We start from the raw sequence: 24883 nt of genomic DNA, 5'->3' as shown, positions 1-24883 counted from the left end.
CCCAAGAACGTTCCCTATTGGTTAGCCAGGAAAGTTTTCTTTACGTTAATAGAACGTTCCCTATAGGTTAGGGGAACGTTCCCGGAACGTTCCCGAAAGGTTCCCAGAACGTTCCCGAAAGGTTCCCGCAAGGTTCTCGTAACGTTCCCGGAAGGTTAGGGGAACGTTCCCGGAACGTTGCCGAAAGGTTCCCAGAACGTTCTCCTAACGTCTACACATCCTGATATGCCTGTACACAAATTGTAGGTCTACAAACAACATATTCTACATTGTTTATTGTTCAAACACTTAAGAATCCTATGAATATATTATTACAATAAATTGAATTTACAGAAACTATCACTAATAAGTAAATCAATCAGTTTGTATTAAATAAATAAATCAGCACACAATCCATGTTTTTGTTTATTCATTGTTTAATTATCAACCTAAAATAAGTCATTAAAAACAGCGTTAGCAAAATGTATTCAGGAACAGTAATTTACATTTAATATTTCAAACATGAAAATATTTCAAATAAAACTGCACAAACATTTTAATTAAAACGATCTTTTTGCAAACTGTAGCCTATAACTTTGGCTATAAAGTTGAAAAAGTATTCATTTATATACAATATACATGAATGTGCCAATCTTCACTCCGCTCAAAACATTTAAACTCCCAACACCATCTGCAAATTTAACAAGAAAATTAAAAGACAACGCGTTACATGGACACACAATCCCATGCCAAAATTCAAGCCCTGTAATGGCATTAATATTCATCTGGAGCAAATGAAAAGAGTGAGGTGGGATTGTGGATCACAATTGGGATCACAAGCTGTAGGAGATATGAGCACGAGCGCTGCTGGTATCATGTATTTATTCAGATATTTCAGCATCAATGTGTATAGAAAAATTTATATATTTCAAAACACTACATTGCATTTATTTATATTGCACTATTTATTATTTCAGACTACAAATCAAAAAAGGAATGTTTTATATAGGGGTAAGGATACCCATATTAAGCCTCTCTCTCTTAAGTCAAATAAAAAACAGAGAAAATAATATTTAAGTCTAGTGAACTCTGACCTGCGAATTCGCTCTACCTTTTATGTATAAGTCTCACCTCCAATGAAGAATTTGAAAACCTGTAACTGCTGTGTTGTTTATGAGAAAGAAAGTGAAAAAAAGTTTGAAACTGCTATCAATTTTTTTTTTTTAATCTCTGTGACTTTACACCTACAAATTCCACTGTCACAGGTGCTCAGTTTTGCTATAATGAAACCCTCACAGAACATGGTAATAATCAGCCATCCATGCAAAAGCAAAGGTCGGTGTAGTTTACAGGTGCATCTGTCCAGGCCAACATCTGATGCCTTGATGCCTTCCGCTGGGATCCCAGAAAACCTGAAATAAAAAAATAGTACAGTTCAAAATCTATCATACATACATCTCATCTGGTATCACAAATTATCATTCCAGGTTCACTTTAAGATATGCTCAATATTAGTGCTGCACAATATTGAAAAATTTAGAGTTTATTTAGAGATATCAGCCGTATGGTTTAGTGCATGCGCTAACGGCTCCAGGTTTGTATCTGGTAAATTACCCCACTAATAATGCCCAGAATGGTACCAAACTACTACAGTAGTACAAATAGGTTCTGTACTCATTAAACGAGGCATTGGAAAGTTTGTAAGTACATCAGGAGTTTATTTAAATAACACTTGCCTGACGGCGAATGCTACTGCTGATGTTGACGTCACTTTATGAGTACAGAACCTATTTGTACTACTCATTTTCCCCGACATAGAGCAGACCGGCACACAACAAAAACTGCTGTTCGGATGTTCCCTTTTCTGATATTTTAGCCTTCGTGACATTTTAATTAAAACAGAAGTAAGAATTTTAGTGTAATAAGCAAAAATTAACAGTAAACTCAGAGATCACCTACCGCTGCAGATGTGTACGGAAGTGAAAAGCGGAAATGCTTAGACCTCTTTCCGGTTCAACCGCTGGGCGCTCCGCATAACCTCTATTGGGGGGATTTTGTAGAGTGAACCTGCATAGAAAATTACAATAGATAACAAGCATAGATAAATACAATAGAAGAAAAACACAGTTGAAATAAGCAGTGCATTATGTTTTTCAGTTAAATCTAACTTATCAGGTACAGAAATTGATTTATCAAAATGTAAAATAAGTCTTCAGTGTAAAAATAAAATAACTATAAAATTAATGTATCTTTGCTAAAGCTACAAGTCATTCTCTCTTTTGATGTTTGATCACCATTGGCGACACAAGCAGCTGCGGGTACGTTAGGCTGCTGTCCCTTTAAGACGAATGCGCAGAACTAATATAAATGACACGCATCCGTTTTCTTTCTGTTTAAAACACAAGACAAGAGGAAACTCGCCATTTTGACTTCATTTTGCGTGCACGTGTCTGTTTAAGCTAAAAAAAAAAAGTGAAAGAGAACTGAATTCGGCTAAACTCACCTTCTTCATCTACTGACTGTGGATGGCATCAAGGTCTTGTCCTGAAGAATACAGGGCCAAACAATAGGGATTTTATCTCATCTGGTAACAAGAGCAAAGCCATAACTTTAAGAACTCTAATGATATATTTACCCCCTGATATTGCATTGGGGATATCAATTCAAACATTTTTAAAGGCTAAGAGTATGAGCCACAGCTGCCCAAGATATCTAGGGGTTGCAAATTAGTCATGGCTATAAACCTGTATGCATGGCATCTACTTTGTATTTTTTATAAAGCAATGTTCTATGCATTTGTCCCTGTCAAATAAACATTAAATAAATAAATCTGTGAAAAATAACTGCCTAAAGTTGTCGACCCCCTGAACCGCATTTAAAAGTACAAAGAATTTCAGTATTGATCAATAAAAAAAAATAAAAAAATACATAAATACCTTTGAGTTGGACAGTATGTTGTCAGTCTCATTGGCCAACATAATTCAAAACAGACCTAAAGAAATAAAATAAAATATAGTAATCATCAGGATATCATGTTATCATAATAGTTAAATGAATTATTATAACTATGACCATTATAATATTGTATTAGTCGCCTATTATTTAGCTGATTATTTAGCTTACAGGCTTCTCAAGGACAATCTCACTGAAAAAACTTGGGGTTAATGATTTTAAAATGTGAGACTTATTTCAAAAGCATAAATCTTACAGACCCCAAACCTTTGGACAGCAGTGCACTGCATGTTTGAGGTGGTTTTGCTTACTAGTCATATGGTTCATAGAGATTTTCTTGGACAGGGAGTGCAGCAGGCCATCACAGCATGATGATCTAGGAACATAACATGCTGTTTGTCACAGAGCCAAAAATATTACATGTGATAGGTTTATTACAAGGAACCAAGCTAGAACAGAGGTGAAATGCAGAAAAGATAAATATATACAAATCTTAAGATAATATATTGTGAAATAAATGCATATGGAATTATCATCATGATTAAACAATAACTCACCCCTTGTTGTAGAGTTTTATTTTTTCTCTCGCTATTCTGAAATCACATTTTAGCAATATTGGTAAGTAACGTCACTGATTAAGTTAACAATACAGTGCATTCTTTTTGGTTAGCCTAAATAAATTAGCTTACTTCCCATTGACAAATTACCAGCAAAACTATCAAAAACTGTTATCTACACTAAATATGTGTTTAAAAACCCAAACTTTCATAAATAAGACCTCAACTTAACGTAACTTAGGCCTAACGTTGTCTTTTGAAACCGGTTAGCTAGCGTAGATGCTAACGGACTTTTTCAAAGACATAAAACCATTTCTTTAAAATAAATATTTAACAGAAGCGTGTCAATTACACGTAAGAAATGTGTCAGGGGCGTTTGTGTGTATTATTTGTGAGATTTTGTTGTCTAAACTTACCTGAAAGCAGTGAAACCAACAGCGAGAGACGGGAGTTTTGTTGTTTGTCAGTTGTCGATGACGTTTCCATCTGCTCTCGAGCAGCGCACGTGCTCCAGTGTTTGATCACGCGCATGCGCATTAAAACACTTCAAAGTCATGCAGCATTTAAATAAACATATAGAATTAAAATATAACATAATTTAAAATATCATTAATAAAAAGTTATTGCGAATAGATCTGAACGTTGTTGGTTATCTTATAACCTTAGGGGACCGTACTGACGACGTTGTCAGTTGGTAATCTGCCTGTTAATAGTAGGCTAAGTGATATTAAAATAATAACCTGCAGAGAACGTTCCCAGAACGTTCTCTTTAGGTTATACAAATAAAACCTAAAACCTGCAAGGAAACGTTCTGGGAAGGTTCTCTTTAGGTTATAAAAATTAAACCTAAAAATAACCTGCAGGGAACGTTCTGGGAAGGTTCTCTTTAGGTTATTAAATAACAACCTGCAGGGAACGTTCCCAGAACGTTCTCTTTAGGTTATAAATTTAAACCTAAAAATAACCTACAGGGAACGTTCTGGGAACGTTCCCTTAAAGTTATAAAAATAGATCCTAAAAATAACCTACAGGGAATGTTCCCAGAACGTTCTCTTTAGGTTATAAATTTAAACCTAAAAATAACCTACAGGGAACGTTCTGGGAACGTTCCCTTAAAGTTATAAAAATATATCCAAAAAATAACCTAAAGGGAATGTTCCCAGAACGTTCTCTTTAGGTTATAAATTTAAACCTAAAAATAACCTACAGGGAACGTTCTGGGAACGTTCCCTTAATGTTATAAACAAAGATCCTAAAAATAACCTACAGGGAACGTTCCCAGAACGTTCTTGTTTGGTTCCCAAAAAAATAACCAAATGGGAACCAAACGGGAACGTTAGGGGAACGTTCTGTGTTTGCTGGGTTGCACTAAGTAGATCAAACTGACTTTAATGAAAACAACTGTTTTGCAGAGCGTGCCAAGTTTGCTGTGATGCATTTACACGGCTTTGACCAGCGGATGTCGCTAGTGTGTCACGCCCTTCTGCTCCGCTGCTTTGCGCATGCGTAGAAGTGCGAGAAAATAAGTCATTATTACGAGAAAGTTTCTCATTATTATGAGAAAGTTTCTCATTATTACGAGATGTTAAGTCATAATTATGAGAAAGTTTCTCATTATTACGAGATGTTAAGTCATTATTACGAGAAAGTTTCTCATTATTATGAGAAAGTTTCTCATTATTACGAGATGTTAAGTCATAATTATGAGAAAGTTTCTCATTATTACGAGATGTTAAGTCATTATTACGAGAAAGTTTCTCATTATTACGAGATGTTAAGTCATTATTACGAGAAAGTTTCTCATTATTACGAGATGTTAAGTCATTATTACGAGGAAGTTTCTCATTATTACGAGATGTTAAGTCATTATTACGAGAAAGTTTCTCATTATTACGAGATGTTAAGTCATAATTATGAGAAAGTTTCTCATTATAACGAGATGTTAAGTCATTATTATGAGAAAGTTTCTCATTATTACGAGATGTTAAGTCATTATTACGAGAAAGTTTCTCATTATTACGAGAAAGTTTCTCATTATTACGAGATGTTAAGTCATTATTACGAGAAAGTTTCTCATTATTATGAAAAAGTTTCTCATTATTACGAGATGTTAAGTCATTATTATGAGAAAGTTTCTCATTATTACGAGATGTTAAGTCATTATTACGAGAAAGTTTCTCATTATTACGAGATGTTAAGTCAACCCCTTAACTGTCACCGTCCCGTATACGGGACGCCTAACTTTACCTCCCTATATTACTATTTAATCCTAATCTAATTATGACAAACTATATATCGTTGGAAAGTTCTAAGACTCCTAAATAGATATTTAGGACTGTTTTTTTATTATAAATTATGTAGGAACAGAAATATATGAATTTATGACAAGAGTGCACCTCAAAAAATCTACGTAATAACAGGAGTTCTGACCTTCGTCACAAAAAGTTGACGCACACACTTTTAATAATTGATATGTTGGTTTTTATGCTAAAATTTCATTAGAAAATATATAATCTAGTATTTGTCAATAAAAAATTATAAAATAATATTATCTTCTAAAAAGTATAATATATATATATTATCCTCTAAAATATTGTATCATATTTTTTATCGCTTTTTTTATTATATTACATATTTTATTAGTTATCATAAATTAGGTATCATTTGAAAGCTTATGATCTCAGAATTCATCCTGTGAAAACTGTTTTGAAATTGGACATTGTGTTACCATAGAAACGGTACTCTAAATTATTTTATCAGGCTCCTCCCCTTTTGTATGGAAGCCCGTTTCCGCCACATTGAGTAAAAAAATAAAGATTCTTTAAGTCATAATAATGAGAAACTTTCTCATATTAAAAGACTTTACAAAAAACTCAAATTACGTTCTTTTGAACTTTCTTCATCAAAGGATGTTTCTTGAGCAGAAAATCAGCATTAGAATTATTTCTGAAGGATCATGTGACACTGAAGACTTGGAGTAATGATGCTGGAAATTCAGCTTTGGATCACTGGAATAAAATATAAAATTTTAATTAAATTATTTAAAATTCTAATAATATTTCACAATATTACTGTTTTACTGTATTTTTGATCAAATAAATGCAGTTGAGGAGGGCAGAAGAGACTTCTTTCAAAAAAACAAATCTGACTGACACCAAATTTTTTTGAACAGTGCATAGCCTACATAGGACAAACCAATTATCGAAAGCTTTTTTTTGTGCAAATGCGGTCAGTTTGAGTCATGAAAGTCGAAGTAGCTTGGATGCTGTTTTAAAAGGTCGTGCTCTGAGCTATAAGGATGGGATTCGGGTTAGAGAAACAGATCCACAGTCACAGTGGAAGCACAAACTTTTCATCGAGCAAAAAATTGATTTCAAACTATATCTTAGAAACAGCTGACAGGCACAAACTACAAAAGTAAGGATTCTCGATGTAATTAATAAACAAGCTGCAGAAGAGAAACCTTGAGGAATGGAGTCAGATACAAGTCCTGACTGTGAGATGAATATTAATAGCCTATATGTTCAGAATAAGCAGCCGAGGTGAAATCTGTTAAAAATGTCCTTTATTAAGAAACCGGTGAGCGCGAGCGTTAATTCCATTTATTCACCAGGCATTCACTCGTGGTTCAGGTTAGAGGCTTGCAAGTTGCAACCATACATTTTCTTCACAAATACAGACAACGAAACAGTCAGAGACTGAGACAGAAAGTAAGAATAAAAGAACTTACAAAAACTGACTCGAGCAAAAATCGCAAGGAGGAATATAACATACCAGATCAGCACAACCAACCACTGATAAATCATAAAAGTAACAGATATACACAGAACCCGTCCATCACTACGACATCGACTGCTTACTAAAAAACAGCACCATATTTAATAGAACTTCGCAAACGTTACATGGAGCTGTGGAACTTTCCCAGGCATGTCAGATACAAAAACATGCAAGAAAACAGGTACAAATTAGAAAGCGATCAAAAGAAAATGGAGTAAAATCCATCACATCTCTTGGTCCTGGGTCGAGCATCTCAATGCAAGCGTACAAAAGACAGTTCAGGAGAGACTGGCATCATAAGATCATCGGCTTCAACCAGTGCTGTGTGGTTCATGAAGCTCACGGGGAAACCAAAGGCAGTTGCAGATGAAACGTCAATGATGACTCGGGTTTAGTTACAGATTAAAGGTTTCACCGACAACCGATACAAGCATTCTAGCAGACTTGAGAGAGTTGGTGTACAAGCACAACCAGACATGTCTGATTCTGTTCCCCAACGATACATATTCAGAAAAACATCGACTGCACTAAGTTACTGCTTCAGATCAAGAGCAAAGGGTTAAATAATCTAAACCTCGTTTAGTTACTTAGTAACTAATGAAACCGAATTGAATGTCTGGCCCTATATTACAAGAATCACCTTAAATGTCGTGATGTGAATAGCAAAACCATTTTATCATGTAGATGGACTGTAAAGTTGGGGAAAAGGACCACAAGATGGGAGGCATTGCTTTCCACACATTATATCCAGCTCCAAGTTGGTCTTAAAACAGAAGATTCACAAAGAAACATTGGTTGAATTTGCAGTTTCCGAGTCCACTGTCAAAAAGTGCTACAAAGAAATAAACAGGTGGTTCCTGTTGCAGTGAAACTCGTGCAATAGATTCAACAGAAATCACATTGACAGACGCGAAAACAACACAACACGGCACTATACAAATTCGACCAGGTATTTAAAACGTGCGTTCATTAAAAACCCTGCATTATGGGCCATGAGGCAGGCATGAAGTGCAATTTCAAGAGGCCGGAGAAGAGCGAACAAAAAGAACCGGACATCAGGTCATCCAAAGAGAACTCGAGAGCAATGATCTTCCTGCTTGGGATTTAACAGGGCTTCAGTCTGAACAGATGAACAAAATGGCAGAGGAAGAAAAAAAATGAAACTAAACAAAAAATAAACAACAACTCAGGAATGAAAAGGGACTTTATTTATGTCAATGAAAGACAAACAAAAAAAAAAGTTAAACACAATCCCACAATTTCTGCTTTTAATTTTCACCATGCTGAATAAACTCCTTATGGTCTGCATCAATAAATTACAAAACATACAGTGAGGAAATCAGCATACATGGAGGTTCTCCTTTTTTTGGCATTTTATGATAAATATAGATAAGAAAAAGTTGCTGCATTGCTCCCCTGGGCTGATACACCGGGACGATGGCGCTTCTACTGATTACATATTTCTAAATATATACTGCATATATCTCTGTAACAGAAAAATAAGGATAAAACGATGCTTATATGAATGTAGCAGACATATAGGCCACTGAAAAAAGCCATTAAAGTCAGGGCAGCTCCATGACAAGACAACGCAAAGGTGAAGAGGATCCTGAACACCAAACATCCCCACTAGAGGCCTAAGACGCGTGGCACACGCTGACACATCGTTTCTGAAAGGCCGCTGCTGAGCTGAGTTTCCCAGGCCAGATAATGAGACGAGCCAAAGCGTATGAAATCAGGCTAAGTAGTTCAGAAGTACTCTGGATTTGGCTGCTCTTCAGTCTGGCTGAGTGCTCAAGATAAAGGAGGTGAGTCTAATACACTCAGACATTTGCTTTGTGTGCACAACCGCCCCATAAACACCAAACAAAAGACTCGGGTCAAAGTCTACCAGCTGTTTATGTGAAACATGGCACACAATGAGTGACCACAAGGGGGAGCTGTGAGAACAAGATCGTAGGAAACGTCTCTCTGCATAGCAGCGGTGGCGCTAAATATACATGAAAGTTTATTTCTTGAACTTGATTTAACTTAGCTAAACCAAGTATTTTATTTTTAAAAAGGGCCTTTGGTGTAATCCAAAAGCGATACTCTCATAGGTTGCCAAATAAACGTGCATTTTAAGACACATTCTTCACCACAGGCAGGGCTGCTAATGCATGCTGAGCTTTTAATTATAGTTTTAAAAGGACAAAATATGGCTGAAAGAAAGAAAATGTGGAAAAGCTGTGCTCAACGGCATGTGCCAAGGACCAGAAACTGAAGATTACCATGGAAACCCCGGCTCGTGATAGAACCCTTGCACATCTTGAGATCTTTCACCCTCCCTGAAGCTCACAATCATATATTCACTCTCTCGCTCACGCACGCACACACACACACACACACACACACACACACACACACACACACACACACACACACACACACAGCCTCCGGTGACGGGATAATAGAATAGTAATAGACCCTAATTAAACAACATCGCTCCTCAGTGCCCTGTTACCTTGCAAACCCAGCGAGAGTATCAACACTGAGCCTGCATATAAAAAGCATTCGGTCTGAAGCAGCTGGACCCTGACAGCGCTCAAAGGAGAATAAACTCACAAGCTTGTTAAGAGTCACTCAACGAGGAATTAGTAACCCACTCACACACAGAAATAAGCAAGCAGAGAAACACGATGCACATTGTTTCTTCAGAAGGGAGCACACAGCACGTATTACAGCAACGGTGTGGAACGTGTGCCGATGATTTTTAGCAACACACACACACACACACACACACACACACACACACACACACACAAGCAAGCGATGACCACACTTGACCTGCTGGAAGGTCAAACTCAGACTTAAAGGGATAGTTCACCCAAAAAAGATAATTCTGTCATCATGTACTCAACCTTATATCGTTCCAACCTAACTTTATAACTTTTTATATCTCACAAAAGATGATATTATGAAGAATGTTGGTTACTAAACAGTTTTGACTATCATTGTCAAGTCAATGGGAACCGAAACGGTTTGGTATCAACATTCTTCAAATATATATATTTTTTGTGTTCAGCAGAAGAAATGCATACAGGTTTGAAACGACATGAGGGCGAGTAAATTATGACAGAATTAACATTTTTGGGTGGACAACCTTTTTAAGTGGGCTGAACCTGGTGCAAATAAACGCAAAAGGATGCATGTCTTAAGCTTACAAATCCCAAAAACCATTCTGATAACAATGTGCACATGACTGACTGTTATAAACATGTCATAGCAGCTCTATAACATGCCTTACATGTGTAAAGAGGAGGGGTTTTTTATCTTATAAAAAAGGCTTATCACAGGTGGAAGTAAGAACTTCATTGCTTGGCAGAAGGATTATTTGATATATCAAATTAAATGTTTGAAACGTTTCTATCCTGTTTTATAAAAACCACGTGAATCCATGGTTTACAGTGATTTTAGAACAGCTAAGCGGCGTTGTTCAACACAACCCAGAGTGGAGGTTCTAAAATCACTGTAAACCACGGCTTCACAGGGCTCATTGCTTTAATTTACTATGGCACAACTGCAACCACACTGTATCTCCACTGCCGTTCCATCAATCCATGCAGAATAAAAACTAAACATAGCATGAAGAAACAAAGCAGGAATTATGGGATGATGTGAAGGCTGGAGTGGAAACCTGCTCTATAAAGGGTTAAAGGGATTTCAGGAGGATAGAAAATGCTTTGGCTGCAAAAGCAAAAATAAAGATACCCTGTTAACAGTGCCCCGCATTTGAGGAACTGAACGAAAACAGACTAAAAGTAGATTTTAGCAATCGATTTTGGTTCCAAAGTTGGCAAACTCCAAACACGAGAAAGAATCGTGATGTCAGGCGCTGGGTACAGGAGCTAGCTTATGGCATTTTTCGAATTACAAATGTACATAATTTGGCAACATAAAACAGACCAAGATTCATGTCATTCTCCGAAATAATCATGAAAAAAATATATCTATATATCTATATATAACATGCTTTCTAGGAAAAAAAAAGATAAAAAACATAGGATTAAACAAAACCCTTATTAGAAACAGATTTTTCTCCAATGCTTCCGGTCACCTGCTCCCAGGGTGGGCGGTACATGTGGGAGTGGTCTCAAAGTGTGAGATGTAGTCGTAAATACATGCATGTTTGGGTAACACACAGAAGAGCAGGAGCAGATATGTTTATCAGTGTCCTGGAAGTGACAAAACAAGGTGGGAGGCCAGTAAGAGGGGGCTCTTCATGTGGCTCATGTAACAACAGCTAATGTGCGTGCGTGCAATACCACCATCGTGTCTGAAACGACAACCCCTAAACCAGTATAAACAAAGAAGAAGCACAGACGCCATCAGTAACAGTAAGACATGTTAATTGTTAACATTAGACTAGTTCTAGATATAAGAGACAATCTCCATGTTGTATATTATGTTACACATAAATGCATGTGTAAAGTGCTTGGGGGTGCAGAGCACCTTAAATAATGGGTCAAATTCTTTCCTTTTCTGTTCTGAAATGAGAAGCCAGGGCATTGTGTTAATGAACCATTTAAACATGTTTATGATCTAGTAACCTGCATTTTCCTGAACTCAGCACAGGCATCTTCATAAGACAGCAAAAGATGAAAGTACCAGAAAGTCCACTGTATTGGGCTTCAGATTTAATTAATATTAATTGTGAAGAAAAAAAAGAGTGCTTGGTGCCTGGTAATTTAATACTGGCAATAAAATCCACGATTTCCATGATGTATCACACCTGCCAGTAGACACAGTGCCCCAGGAAAGAAATAAACCTCAAGAGATGAGAAATGAAACACTGTGTGCACTCTCATTTGGTGTGTGTGTGTGTGTGTGTGTGTTGGGTGAGTCGTTTCAGACAGTGAGGTAAGCATTCTTGACACAAACACATTTCTCTCTATATGCACACTTTCTTTTTGTCTCGCCCTCCTTTTATCCGGTGGTATTCGGATCCTCCTCTCACTTGCTTGGTGTTCCTTTCAGACGTCTTGTTTGGCGCTCTGCTGAAGTGCTGCTTACATGAACTGCATCTGTAAAAAGACACACAAAGAGTTATAAATGAAGAAAACGGCATCAAATCGCTCAGTAATGACAGTGTGAATGCAGCAGTGCTGAATGTCTGTCAATGGAGCATCTGTGTACTTGCCACAGACATGGAGCTGTGTGTGTGTGTGTGTGTGTGTGTGTGTGTGTGTGTGTGTGTGTGTGTGTGTGTGTGTGTACCTGGGCTCCGGGGATGGGGGTGAAAGGGTTAGTGGGTCTGAGAACAGGCTGGCTGTACAACATGGGTTGTTGGGTCATCACTGGAACCCCTCCCATCTGTCCCAGCTGAGGAGGGACCTAAATCCACACAAACATAACATCTAGTGTTAATTTCTTTTCAGCCACTGACCATTTAACTGTAAGGTCACAGTGCTCACCATTCCATACACAGGCACTTGAGGTGTTGTCATGGGAAACGCCATGGGAGCAGGAGCCTGTGGGTAAAAAAAAAGTCACAAATCAACCATCAGTGCGCTGACTGATCAAACAATGCTGCACTGATTAAGCGAACAACGACATACTGATCAAACACTACTGTATGCTCATTCAACACCATTGCGCTCACTAATCAGGTTCATTTAAAGATCTGCTTTAATTGCACTCTTTTGTACCCACGACAGGTCAGGGGTACGTCAACTTTCCTGCATCTATTTCCTGGTCCACTCAACACATGCAACACTGGAGCAAAAACATATGACTCAAGGATTTGACACGTTCCTATTACTAAAAGTAATTCAAAACCTTCAAAAGTTTGGGGTCAGTGTCATTTAAAAAAAAAAAAAAAAAAAGAGAAGTTGATACTTTTATTCTGCAAGGATGCATTAAATTGATCAAAAGTGAGAGTGAAGACATTTATAATGTTACTAAAGACTTCTATTTCAAATAAATGCTTTTCTTTTGAACTTTCAATTAATCAAATCAATCATGGTTTTCACAAAATGATTAAGCAGCAAAACTCTTTTCAACATTGATAATAAGAAGAAATGCTTTTTCAGAATGATCAGAATGATTTCTGAAAGATCATGTGACACTGAAGACAGGAGTAATGATACTGAATATTCAGCTTTGCATAAATGGAAACGGTTACATTTTAAAATGTATATCAAAATAGAAACGTTATTTATTTATTTTTGATTTTTGATCAAATAAATGCAGCCTTTCCAAAACATTAAAAAACAACTTACCAACCCCAAACTTTTGGATGGTAGTGTATGTCTGAAAGAGTTTTCCCTAAAACACTTATTTACCTGAATAACTGTCATGCACTTAAAAGCATAACACCTCATTTGACACCTTATTCTGAACATGACAAGCATTGATTTTTACTCATTGGCATATAGAATGTACGGTATTCATCAGTTTTGAATCGTAAGCAAGTTACGTAAAATGCAGTCCCTAAACACACATTTGCACAGGTCTGGTTTGCAAGTCAAAAGATGAATGCATCAAATGCTACAGAAAGGGCACGAAAGACCGAACAAACATCTATATGTCACAGGGAAATCAACATATGACATTTTCTGTGTTTATCAGGCATGAAGTGGAAAAAGAGGGTGTTGGAAGTCAGAGTAAACGCCTATTCACACAGAGTATCCATTTTCAGACTCTTCACACAGAATGTAAAAAATGCCTTTGGGTCATTAGGTCTGGAACCAGAGACTCAAAGAGACATCAAACTATTGTTTTTTAATTAGTCTCAAGAGTGCATGAAACAAACAGTCACTGGTAAACAAGCTCAAGCTAAAACAAACAATGCACCATATTATTAACAGCTTTGCCATAATTAAAAATATTAAAAATCAGTCTAATGCTGTGATGTTTTATGTTGCGTTTTTGTTTTAATCTATAAACTTTTTTTATTTACTATTTTAATCTAAATACATTAAAAACAGTAAAAACTAAAATCAATCATTTTAAATTATACAAGTGATTTTAGGCATCACAACATAATTTGACAGGGGTTTGTATGTTGCTTCAAAGTACATGAACATATTCATTTTCGTTCATATACGCAAGCTTTTCTAAATAACTAACCATTTTCACCCATGATTCATATCACTTTACTGAAAACCTATTTCATTAGACTGAATAGGTGTAGATAAAAAAAAAAAAAAAATTGGTGTGGAGAAGGAGCGTGTAAAAGAGAGAGAAATGTGAGGGAATAAGAGTTGATCCCTCTCAAATGATACTCAAGATAATAGAATTTTCAGTTATAGGAGGTACTTACATAACTAGTATAGAACATTCCAGTCTGCTGGGTTAAGCACAAGAAAGAAGATAGAGAGAAAGACAGAAACATACAGAAGTAAGGAGAGATGAAGACGTTAGACGCGGGGAGAAACAGGCCAGAAAGATGCAGACCAAAGAAAAGGTGGAAGGAGACAGAAAGAAAGACATTGAAGGTTAGTCATTCACAGACATCTGCTCTCTCTCAACTCATGCAGTTCAGAGCTCAATCTACACTGAACGCCCTGAGTGAGACAGAAGAGGCGCCAAAAACACATGTAAACAGCTAAATCATCTCATCTCCTTCCTGTCTCAGAACACACTAAACATCTCACCTGGCCGACTGGATCAATACACACAGCTTGAGAACAGGAAGTTAACACACTCACACTCATATTTCCTGAAAATACACAATATAGTACAGTAGCAAACAAGAGTAGAACTTGCCATCTACTGACATCTAAACGAAATCTGGATATTTGCTGTGAATTGAGCTTCCCAGCAGATGGATTCTTTTATGTTTATAAGTTTAAGAGTAGTTGAAATTATGTGTGTGTGAGAATAAAGTCTGTTTACATATGCAAGAATGTTTGTATATATCAAGAAGTGGTTAGATGTACAGTCATCCGGTCACGGGGTGATCAGGACAATTTTGCTATGACCCTACTTACATGGCTACAGTACTAATAAATAAATGGACATGAAATATTGAGTGGAAATTATTGTTATGCGAGAAGAAATAGACTGCAGAGTGATATGAGAGACAGAGATATCATTTGCCTTGTAAATTATAGAGTTTAGTGTCCTTTGTCCAAAACAATTTGACTGCAGAAATCAATCTATTAGTGTTTGAATATACACTACCATTCAAAAGTTTGTGGTCGGTAAGAAATTAACACTATCATTCAGCAAGGATGCATTAATTTGATCAAAAGTGACAGTAAAGACTGTTAAATTGTTTTACGAAAGATTTATATTTAAAATAAATGCTTTTCTTTTTAACTTTCCACTCAAAGAATCCTGAAAAACTGCATCAGGGTTTCCACAAAAATACTAAGCAGCACAACTGTTTTCAGCATAAATAATAATAAGATATAATAAGAAATGTTTCTTGAGAAGCAAATCAGCATATTAGAATGATTTCATTTGACACTGAAGACTGGAGAGATGATGCTGAAAATTCAGCTTCGTAATCACCAGAATAAATTACATTTTACAATATATTAAAATAGAAAATGTTCATTTTAAATCATATTAAATTTGACAATATTACTGTATTTTTCATCAAATAAATGCAACTTCTTTCAAAAATGTTACTGACCTCAAACTTTTGAAAACAGTAGTGCAAGTATGTTTAGATGGCTGTATATTGGCTGTGTTTTTGTGTTGGTGTATTTGCATGTGTGTGTTCTCACCATGTGTGGCATGGGCATGGCGGCAGGTTGCATGGCAGCGGGTGGCAGGGGGGCGGGGCTCCAGGCAGTGGTGCTGCTCATTGTCTTTGACTGCCAGTTAGTGCCACCAGTCAACTTCTTCTCTCCAGGCTGAGTCCAATGCATGTCAGATCTGCATGCAAACACACAAAGAGAGTCAGAGAAGCTAGACACTGCCTCTTATAACAGGTTGAAGCACACAACCAGAAATGATTCAGATAATTAAATGTAAATCCTCACTTTTTGACTAGTGTTCCCCCAAACTGCAGGTCTAAAAAGAGAGCGAGAAAGAAGAGACTGTTAAAACAGCCTCACATCAGCGTAATGTTGGAAGACGTACAGCAGTGGAGGCATCAGAGACCTATTCATTTCCCATAAGCTGGGTTTAATTCATCTCTGTCCCACAAGCACACACACATAGCATCTAGCACCATATGGCTGCTGACTCTCTGTTCAGTAGAGTAGCACAAATGCAATTTGAAGGTCAGGGACTTATGACCAAGTAAATAAAACAAAGCCACACAAACAGACAAATAATGCTGCGAGGGAAAGGGACTCACTGCCTACGAGGTGAGCCAGAGACGAGTCCAGGTCATTGGCCAGCAGTTTACTATCTGTATGATGGGACATGACCGGAACCTGACTGTGAACCGTCACCGTGGGCTTCAACAAGTCTCCTAACGCATCATAACCTGAAAAAAAAAAGACGGATTATTCCATTGATGAATCCATTAAAGCATTATGATAATGACAAACCACTTATTTTTGCTGCAGACTGGCACCTAACCAGAAGCGACACATCAAGCGACCAGCAATAAAAGCTATTAAGGACGTTTCATCATACGCTTGGTTACCAATTCTGCGGTTTTGAGTGTTTTGAATGAATTAGGTATCAGTTAGACTTGACCAAACCAAATTCGCTACTGTGTGTTAGTCGTGATTGTTACGATTGAGGATTGTTAAGGATCAAATTTAATTTGTACAGATGAACAGCAGTATCAGATCAGTGTTCTGTGTTCTACTGGTCTTGGGAAAGAAAAAACAGGATGAGTGCAATCAACTCACTATAACTGTCCATGAAATATCAAATACGCTCTCAATGGAGGTGAAAGTGTCACACTGAGTAGCTGTAACACTTTCAGCATGGACACATAAATTGCTAGTTGCTGGAAACGTAATCGCATTGGGCTGGTTAGATCATAAGTGTTATACAGCAGACAAACAGGAGTAGGAAGAGAGAAAGCGTGCTGAAGTCCTGCTGATCTTTATAATGATGTGAGCAGCGGGGATGAGCCCCTGTGAGCCCACTCATGGCATGACAAAAGACCCACAGAGATGTAGAGTAGAGCATGAGGTCAGGATAGGAGGAACCACACTGAGATCTAAGAGGAAATAACATGGCAGGGGTCCTTAAAGAAACTGGAAATTTATGACATCCCCTTTTCTTCTTATTGAGGCATTAAATTCAACATGAAAACAAAATATTGGCCACATTTACCTTCTTAATACATGTTTCAGTTCTTATTGTGCATGATTAAAAATATAATAAATCTTAAATGATTTTCCCTTTTTGGCTGACATCACATAGGCAACACAGGATATTGATTAAATGTTAACCAGTAGGTATTTAATCTTCGTTTTGGACTTCTATGGTAGGTAATGCAGCCTGAACTTTAGCATTCACACATTTTGTTTACTCTTTCAACAATTGACTGCAAACTATCAGCTCTGTCTACATTTATATACAGATAGTCCATTTTTACAATTCAATTAATAACAAAAGTCTTATACGGAATATAAAAATAAAATCCAATGCAAAATATGAACAAATATTCTACTATATTTGTATATAAACAATACTAAAATAGCACTGTTGTGAATGTCATTTCATGTTGTCTCAAACAGTTCCATTAATTGAAGAGGCCTTTCATGGTTTTCAAATGGTAAATAGCACAGGGCCTTTTGCTAATTCTTTTAGTAAATGAGAGAAAGCAAGAGAGGCAGTCTGCTGACACATGCCATATTTATACAGTTCTACTTCCTGCTTCGCCAGCAGGAACAAGGAGGCCAAAAAAAAAAAAAAAAAAAAAAAAAAAGAAGTACACTCACCACATCAGATCAGCCATCACAACCCAGGAAAGAGAGCAAAAAAAAGAGGAAAAAGGGTTGGTTGGAGACAAATAAAAAGAGCAAAAGGTAAGAAAAAAAGAGGCCAAGGAAATTAAAAAGAGGAAGGAAAAGGGGCAGAGAGAGAAAGAGTATATTGGTGAGTGGAAATGTGTGTGCGTCTGTGTTCAGATAAGGAGTGTAACAAGCGATTAACAGATGGAGAAAAATGCCAGTCAGCACCACTAACACACACACACACACATAGTGGATGGATGAAGGGATGATAACAGACTGTCCACAGCCACAGAGCAGCGAAGTGAGCGAGTAAGTGGGGGGGAAAAAAAGCATGAGCGTTTCCCCAAAGAACATTCCCAATCTCTCCAGAACCGAGTCGGGCGGGCAGGTGCTGCAGCCGGCTGCAAAATTCGTTTCAGCTTTCCAGCAGCAAAGCTCCACAAACTCACCATACAGCAAAACCAGCAGAAGAGATTTATTTTGGGTGAAGGTTACTAAGTTTTGCAGATTTTAAGCGCCACAGCAAGGATCAAACTTTTAAAGATTAATAAGCGCAGTTATGAATAGATCACACTTGTGAGATATTTTACCAGCTGATGGCTTCACATCACTATTGGAAGCTTTAGTCCCAAATACAGCATCAAAATCTACATTCATGGTGGGAATGGAAGATGGGATGGGATGAAGAGTGCTGCTCTCTAGACCTGAGAGTAACACACACACAAAACATGGAAAGATGTCACACAACATATTAGGATTGTTGCTCTGCAAAATACCTATGATACTGTTCCCAAATCTTTAGACCACTAAACTCCCATGACTTTTCCAGGCATTTGAGATTATTGGATAAGGATTGAAAAAGTTGCTTAGCAATTCACTATTAAAATTTCCTTGATATTCTATTGATTTTTATGGAATTTTTTTTTCAACCTGGAGGGGAGAATAAATCAATCAATCAATTAATCACAATTGCACCAAAATTAAAATAGTTTAACATTAAAGTTCAAATTCTCATCAAACATATATTATAGCCAGTATGTGCATGTCTCATTTGTGTATACTATCGTTGAAAAGTTTAGGGTCACTGAGAATTTTATTCAGCAACGGTGAATTAATATTAATACAGATATTACAAATATTTATAGTTACAAAAGTAAATGCTGTTTTAAACTTTCTATTCATTAAAGAATCATGAAAAATATATATATATTACGGTTTCCACAAAAAAATAAGCAGCACAACAAAAAGTAAGATTTATTACTGTCCCCAAACGTTTAAACGGTAGCGTACATGACCTCTTTTCTGGCAATATATTACAGATGAGCCACCATTTAAATTTATTCTAGAGATGCACGATTCATCAAAATAAAATCTGAGTAATGATATGGCCTATTCAATCGCTGGCTTGTTAATCTAAAATTGCCTATTATTAATCTTGTTATTTTGTAGTTTTTGAACATGCTATTTTAAACGTGATTTTATGTATTTTTGCCTGGATATCTAAATAACAGCAATACATTTTTTTAAATGTTCATCATATCACAATTTAAATCTCAATGCATGTCATAGTAAATCGCAATATACATTTTTTTTGAGGCCAAATTGTGCAGCCCAGTTAAACTTGGACCATTTTACATGCATACTGTATCCTGTATATTAAAGTTTCTGATAACAGTTTCCATCCATCCAAGAATGCCATTAAATGCCGATTTTGTCTGAAAATGTTACTAAATACCATTTTCAGCCCAAGTGCTTCAGACAGCCGAAAATTCTGTGGATTCCTATAGTTATTGCACAATTTCTAACGTAAATAACAATATACAGCTTAAATCTGTGCCTGTGGCTCTTTCTCACTCCTCTGCTCATTACTCAGCAGTCCTTCCCTTTTTTTAAAACACCTCATTCCTCCATCTGTCTACATTGGTGTGTCTTTGCGCTGTTAGTAGTATATGTGGGTCTCTAGAGGCCTGAATCTCATTGTGCGTCTGGCTAGCCCTCGGCGCACCTGCCCACTAGCTGTAAAGCGTACGCTCCAAGTGCATGCTGTGACCTACAAATCCTGGCATAGTTAAGAGTCTGGCAGTGTGTCTACACTCTGTACCTTGTGTCCTCAATTCACACTATCCCAGCAGATGTGCTGAACTGCTGAAAATGAACTTCTGACACTAAGCAAGGCTCCCAACCACAGAGAAACTTGGTACTAATACTAATGGTACGCAAACCGGTCACGCTTCAGAATATCTAGAAAACGTCGCTCTAAACCGACACAATAGGATGGATGGGTACGAGAAATAAAAATAAAAAAACACAAAAACATTGGTTAAAAACATTAACATCTAAACAACACTTCAGGACATCACTGGGCCTACGATGCTCTAAAATGATTCCTTACAGCACTGTCCTAAATGACGCACTTGATGTGGACTTCTCTCAAGTGTTTTTGTGAAGTCCACAAAATTGTAGGGTGTCTCATTTATGATCTTATAAACTAGAAGAGTGCTCCCTTTGTGGTCATGATGTACTCTAATTATGCATTTTTGCAAAGCAAACATGACTGCATACAACAACCCAACAGTCTATACGACATTACATTATCAAAAGTTTGGAATAATTAAGAGTTAAGTTTTTATAAGAAGAATCTCACTCACCAAGTCTGCGCTTATTTGATCAAAAATACAGTAAACACAAAAATACTGTCAAATATTATTAACATTTTAAAGAAATTATTTCAAATGAAATTAAAATGATAAAAAAATATTGTTCATTGAACTTTCTACTCAAAGAATCCAGAAAAAAAGGCATCACGGTTTCCAAAAAAATATTAAGCAGCCGAGTCAGAGTTAAGATTGATAATAACAAGAGCCATTATTAAAAACTGAGCGCCAACAATTATTGATAATAACTGAGCAGAAATCAGCATATTAGAATGATTTCTGAAGGATCATGTGGCACTGAAAACCGGAGGAAAAGCTGCTGAAAATTCAGCTTTGCCGTCACACTCACAGGAATAAATTAAATTGTCAAATATTCAAATAAAAAAACGTTCTTTAAATGGTAATATTTCACAATATTACTGTTTTACTGTAAATGCAGCCTGGGTGAGTATAAGAGACTTCTTTCCAAAACATTAAAAAAGTATTTATTCCACATTTTAGTGTACAAAGTGTGAACTTGGAGGACACCCGGGGCTCATGGCAGCATTTGGGGACACAACTACAGCTTGTAAGGATTTGAAACAGGTACATAAATGTACATAGGAATGAACTAGCAAGTGAACAAATAAATAATTAAATGAACATTTACTGCAAGTTAACAAAGGATTGATCTGTTCTAATGATTTTTCTGGGACTATATTAAAGGTCAGTGATCTAAAGTGGTAAAGCAACAGAGGCGGCATTAGTGATGGGGTGGGTGTGTGTGGGTGTGGGTGGGTGGGTGGAGTGGGCCGCACCTCCCCAGGCACTGCTGCTGTTGGAGATAGGAGCGCTCTGCACAGCAGGAACGAAGGCAGGCTGGAGGTCAAACAAGTCACTGGTGAGGTTTGGCATGCTGTGGGAAAAAAGGACATTAGTTCAAGAGTAATATATTCAAATACAACCACAGAGATTGTGTATATTTTGTAAATATATTGCAGTATTTTATGCTATTTTATAGAAAATGTAGTGTTGCGTGTGACTTTCCATTAACTAGATCAGAGGTTCTCAACTTACAAGACAACTTATAAGCAACATTAAGACACACTGCCTTTCAAAAATTTGGGGAGGGAGCAAGTTTTTATTTGATTTGATTTTATTTTATTAATACTTTCATTGAGCAAGCATACATTTAACTTTTACATTGTTGATTTGCATTTCAAATAAAAACAATTCGTTTGAAGTTTCTATTCATCAAAGAATCCTGATATATGGAATTCCGATATCCACAAATATATTAATAAGAACCATTAATATTAAGAACCATTATACATTTTTGATCACCTAATCTGCATATTAGAATAAATTATGAAGGATCGTGTGACAAGACTGGAAAAATGGCTGATTCAAATTCAGCTGTGCCTTCACAATAAATTAAATTTTAACAAAACATTTTTTATTTATATATAACAGTTATTTTGAATTATAATAACGTTTGACAATTTTTACTGCATTTTTTATCAAATAAATGCAGCCTTGGTGAGTGAAACTTCTTTCCAAAAAAGAAAAAAGAAACTTGCTCCAAACTTTTGAACGATAGTATGTATACAGGTACAGCGCTCCCCTTTGAGAAATTATCGATTTACTGAGTTTGAGCGAGTGCCAAAATACGCACGGGGACAGGGAGTATCAGCTTTCCGTGACAAAAACTCATGGAGAATATCAGGCTTTTTCAAAGCCCTCATCTCTATCGAGCAACAACGCTGACGGCTGTGCCAGCATGAGAGAAAACAATGGAGACGTGTCAATGAATGAATATGCAAGTACTCTTAAAGTGCAGGAAGGCAGAATCTATTTTGTGCGCACAACGTGGATAAACTACAACAGATAAACGTCAGCTGTGTGGACGAGATCGTCCACAATTCTCATTTTTAATTGATACTGATATGAATTCTTTTCTGTTACTGCCTGAACTTCACATTATTTGTAGCGCAGCCATCCATAATCACAGAAAGATTTGTACTTTGTTAACTGTTATCTTTAATATGTCACTTTTAATGTGTTTGTTAAGTTTAGTAAACAAATAAACTTTCAGCTCTCAAATTCTGTCAATTTCATCTCAAAATACAAGCAATAAATGTAGTTTTGGTGCTTTTTAATTTCCTGACAGATCAGACAATGAGCATAATAAAACCTTGCATAAAACAACTTGAGAACTTTTTACCTCAAAAAGGCCATGCTAAAACTCGTTAGTCAGCTAGAAAAATAACTATAGAAAGGGGCATTTTGCTAAATATATGCACTATATACAGGGGTGCAAACACATGTATGGTCAAAAAAGAGAGAGGTAATCGAAGCCCTCGTCCCGCGGCAAATATCCAGATACTACATTGCCACCATCCCCAACCCACCCCTATAGGCACATAGAGTCAAATGAAATTTAGAAAAACTATCTTGCACTTCTTCTTCTTGCTTTACTGCTACTTCCTGAAAACAATTTCACCTGATGATTTGAATAGCTCTTTTTGTAAAGAATTAATAATTCTAGGATGATTGGGGTAATTGTGTAGGGTAGGCATAGTGCATCTGCATAGAAACTAATAAACAAAATACAAATATAAATACAATAAAACACAAATACACGAGAAATAAAGCAGTGCTTTATGTTTTTCAGGTAAATTAACTGTATTAAGTATTAATACAGTTTATCTTTTGACAAAACGTGATTTTTCTCTTTCTCTTTTGTTGTTTGATTAACTTTGGTGACACAAACAGCTGCAGGTATATTGGGTGCTGTCCCTTTAAGACGAATGCACGTATCTAATACCGGTAATGACACGCATCCGTTTTATTCTGACTGCGTTTACGGGGAAACTCGTTGAGACGGACACTGGCTTATTTTTTCGAGCACATGTCTGTTCAAACACAAATTAATAGATAAGAAAGAAAAGGGAATTCGGTGTTCACGAACTTCACGTGCTGTCTGCGACTGCGTGGCTGTGCGCCGACAGACCATCTACATTTGGATGTTAAACATAATATATATAGCCTGATACAGCAAAGACAACGTCGGCAGTATTGACGACAAAATAGGCTACAGAATATTTCGTTCTGTAGGCCTATTGACAGGGGCAATATTTGAAAATCGATAATTAGGCCTATTTTTTAAATTACAATTATATATGCATTTGTCAAAACCGAGAGACTTTCAAGCATCAAAATGTGATTTATTAATATGTATTTGCACCTTCTATTTTGTCTGAAAACTTCCAACACTCGTGCGTGTCGCGTGAAAAATAGGCGTCGGTTGCGGTTCTATTTCTAGCACGCGGTTTCGGCGCGGCTCGAGAAGTGTGTGTGTCACGCAGGCATTGTGCTCTAACACAAGCTCTAACCAGTTAACATGAGAGCCGACATAAAAACGGGCACTCCACGCCACGCAGAGAGAAATGTGGTGCAGTGGCAGATCCAGAGTGAGACAGAAACACTAGCGGTTCACGCTTGCGCACATACTGCTGGTTTGGCGCGCAGTGTTCTGATTCGCTTATTTCCTATTTACTTGTTGGTGGACGCAATCCAAAATTACTGTTGGTTAAATTATAATCAAACCCTCTCAACCCCCCCCCCCCCCCCCTAAAAAAAAAAACTTCGGATCTGCACGATTCACACAAGTCACCCAATCTGACGTGAAAAAAGCGGGAGGCGCCGAAAAGCGCGCTGTTTGCACCCCTGTATATATCACATAATCCTTATATTTGAAACATGAGAAAGAATGGAATGGGCTAAAAATTGTATTCAATGCCGCCAATATAATTGCATGTGAAGAGAAGACTATTTTCTTCCCTTCTAGGAGGTAATGGCTCCTTAATAGATTTTTTTTTTTTGTCTGGAGCACTGTACAAGGCTTTTTCATTCTCACCAATGGCACATTTGAATTATACTCCTGAGCACCTTTGAGTCCAGAGCCAAAAATCAGCAAACACCTTCAAAAAGCATTAAAAGTCAGACTGGGTGAAAAGACTGGGTCGTGACCACCTATCCACATCTTACGACAACCAACTCGCATCATCGGCAAGGCTGACTCACACAAAAATCACGAGATTCATGATGCCAACTGGAGTTTAAA

The 24883-nt window shown here is 36.9% G+C and overlaps 1 protein-coding gene and 1 long non-coding RNA gene across 6 annotated transcripts in view; both read right to left on the bottom strand.

Annotated features, from left to right (window-relative positions):
* Positions 1 to 844: 844 nt before the first annotated feature.
* On the bottom strand, positions 845 to 3622 carry LOC308706926. Of its 2 annotated transcripts, none has more exons than XR_014032099.1 (6): positions 3489 to 3622; positions 3243 to 3307; positions 2916 to 2971; positions 2483 to 2563; positions 1939 to 2046; positions 845 to 1391 (listed from the first exon to the last, which is right to left on the bottom strand). It is a non-coding gene; the product is annotated as an uncharacterized lncRNA (long non-coding RNA). The 2 variants fall into 2 exon arrangements; XR_014032100.1 differs by having other exon boundaries at positions 2483 to 2523.
* Positions 3623 to 10675: 7053 nt separating this feature from the next.
* LOC308706603 (phosphatidylinositol-binding clathrin assembly protein-like) overlaps positions 10676 to 24883 on the bottom strand; it is a 54753-nt gene continuing 40545 nt past the window's right edge. For 2 of the 4 annotated variants that reach the window (XM_081392357.1, XM_081392358.1), the window contains 8 exons: positions 21576 to 21673; positions 18715 to 18828; positions 16561 to 16692; positions 16241 to 16271; positions 15983 to 16133; positions 12719 to 12775; positions 12522 to 12638; positions 10676 to 12328 (listed from right to left, as the gene is read on the bottom strand). In XM_081392357.1, coding sequence (XP_081248483.1) covers positions 12314 to 12328; positions 12522 to 12638; positions 12719 to 12775; positions 15983 to 16133; positions 16241 to 16271; positions 16561 to 16692; positions 18715 to 18828; positions 21576 to 21673 — 715 coding nt within the window. In that variant the 3' untranslated portion in view covers positions 10676 to 12313. The remainder of the gene's footprint in view (positions 12329 to 12521; positions 12639 to 12718; positions 12776 to 15982; positions 16134 to 16240; positions 16272 to 16560; positions 16693 to 18714; positions 18829 to 21575; positions 21674 to 24883) is intronic. The other 2 variants (XM_081392359.1, XM_081392360.1) reach the window with 1 other exon arrangement.

The sequence above is a fragment of the Scardinius erythrophthalmus genome, assembly GCF_964197995.2.
Source record: "Scardinius erythrophthalmus genome assembly, chromosome: 2".
In the NCBI taxonomy this organism is placed as follows: domain Eukaryota; kingdom Metazoa; phylum Chordata; class Actinopteri; order Cypriniformes; family Leuciscidae; genus Scardinius; species Scardinius erythrophthalmus.
This window is presented reverse-complemented; position numbering and strand designations above follow the sequence as displayed.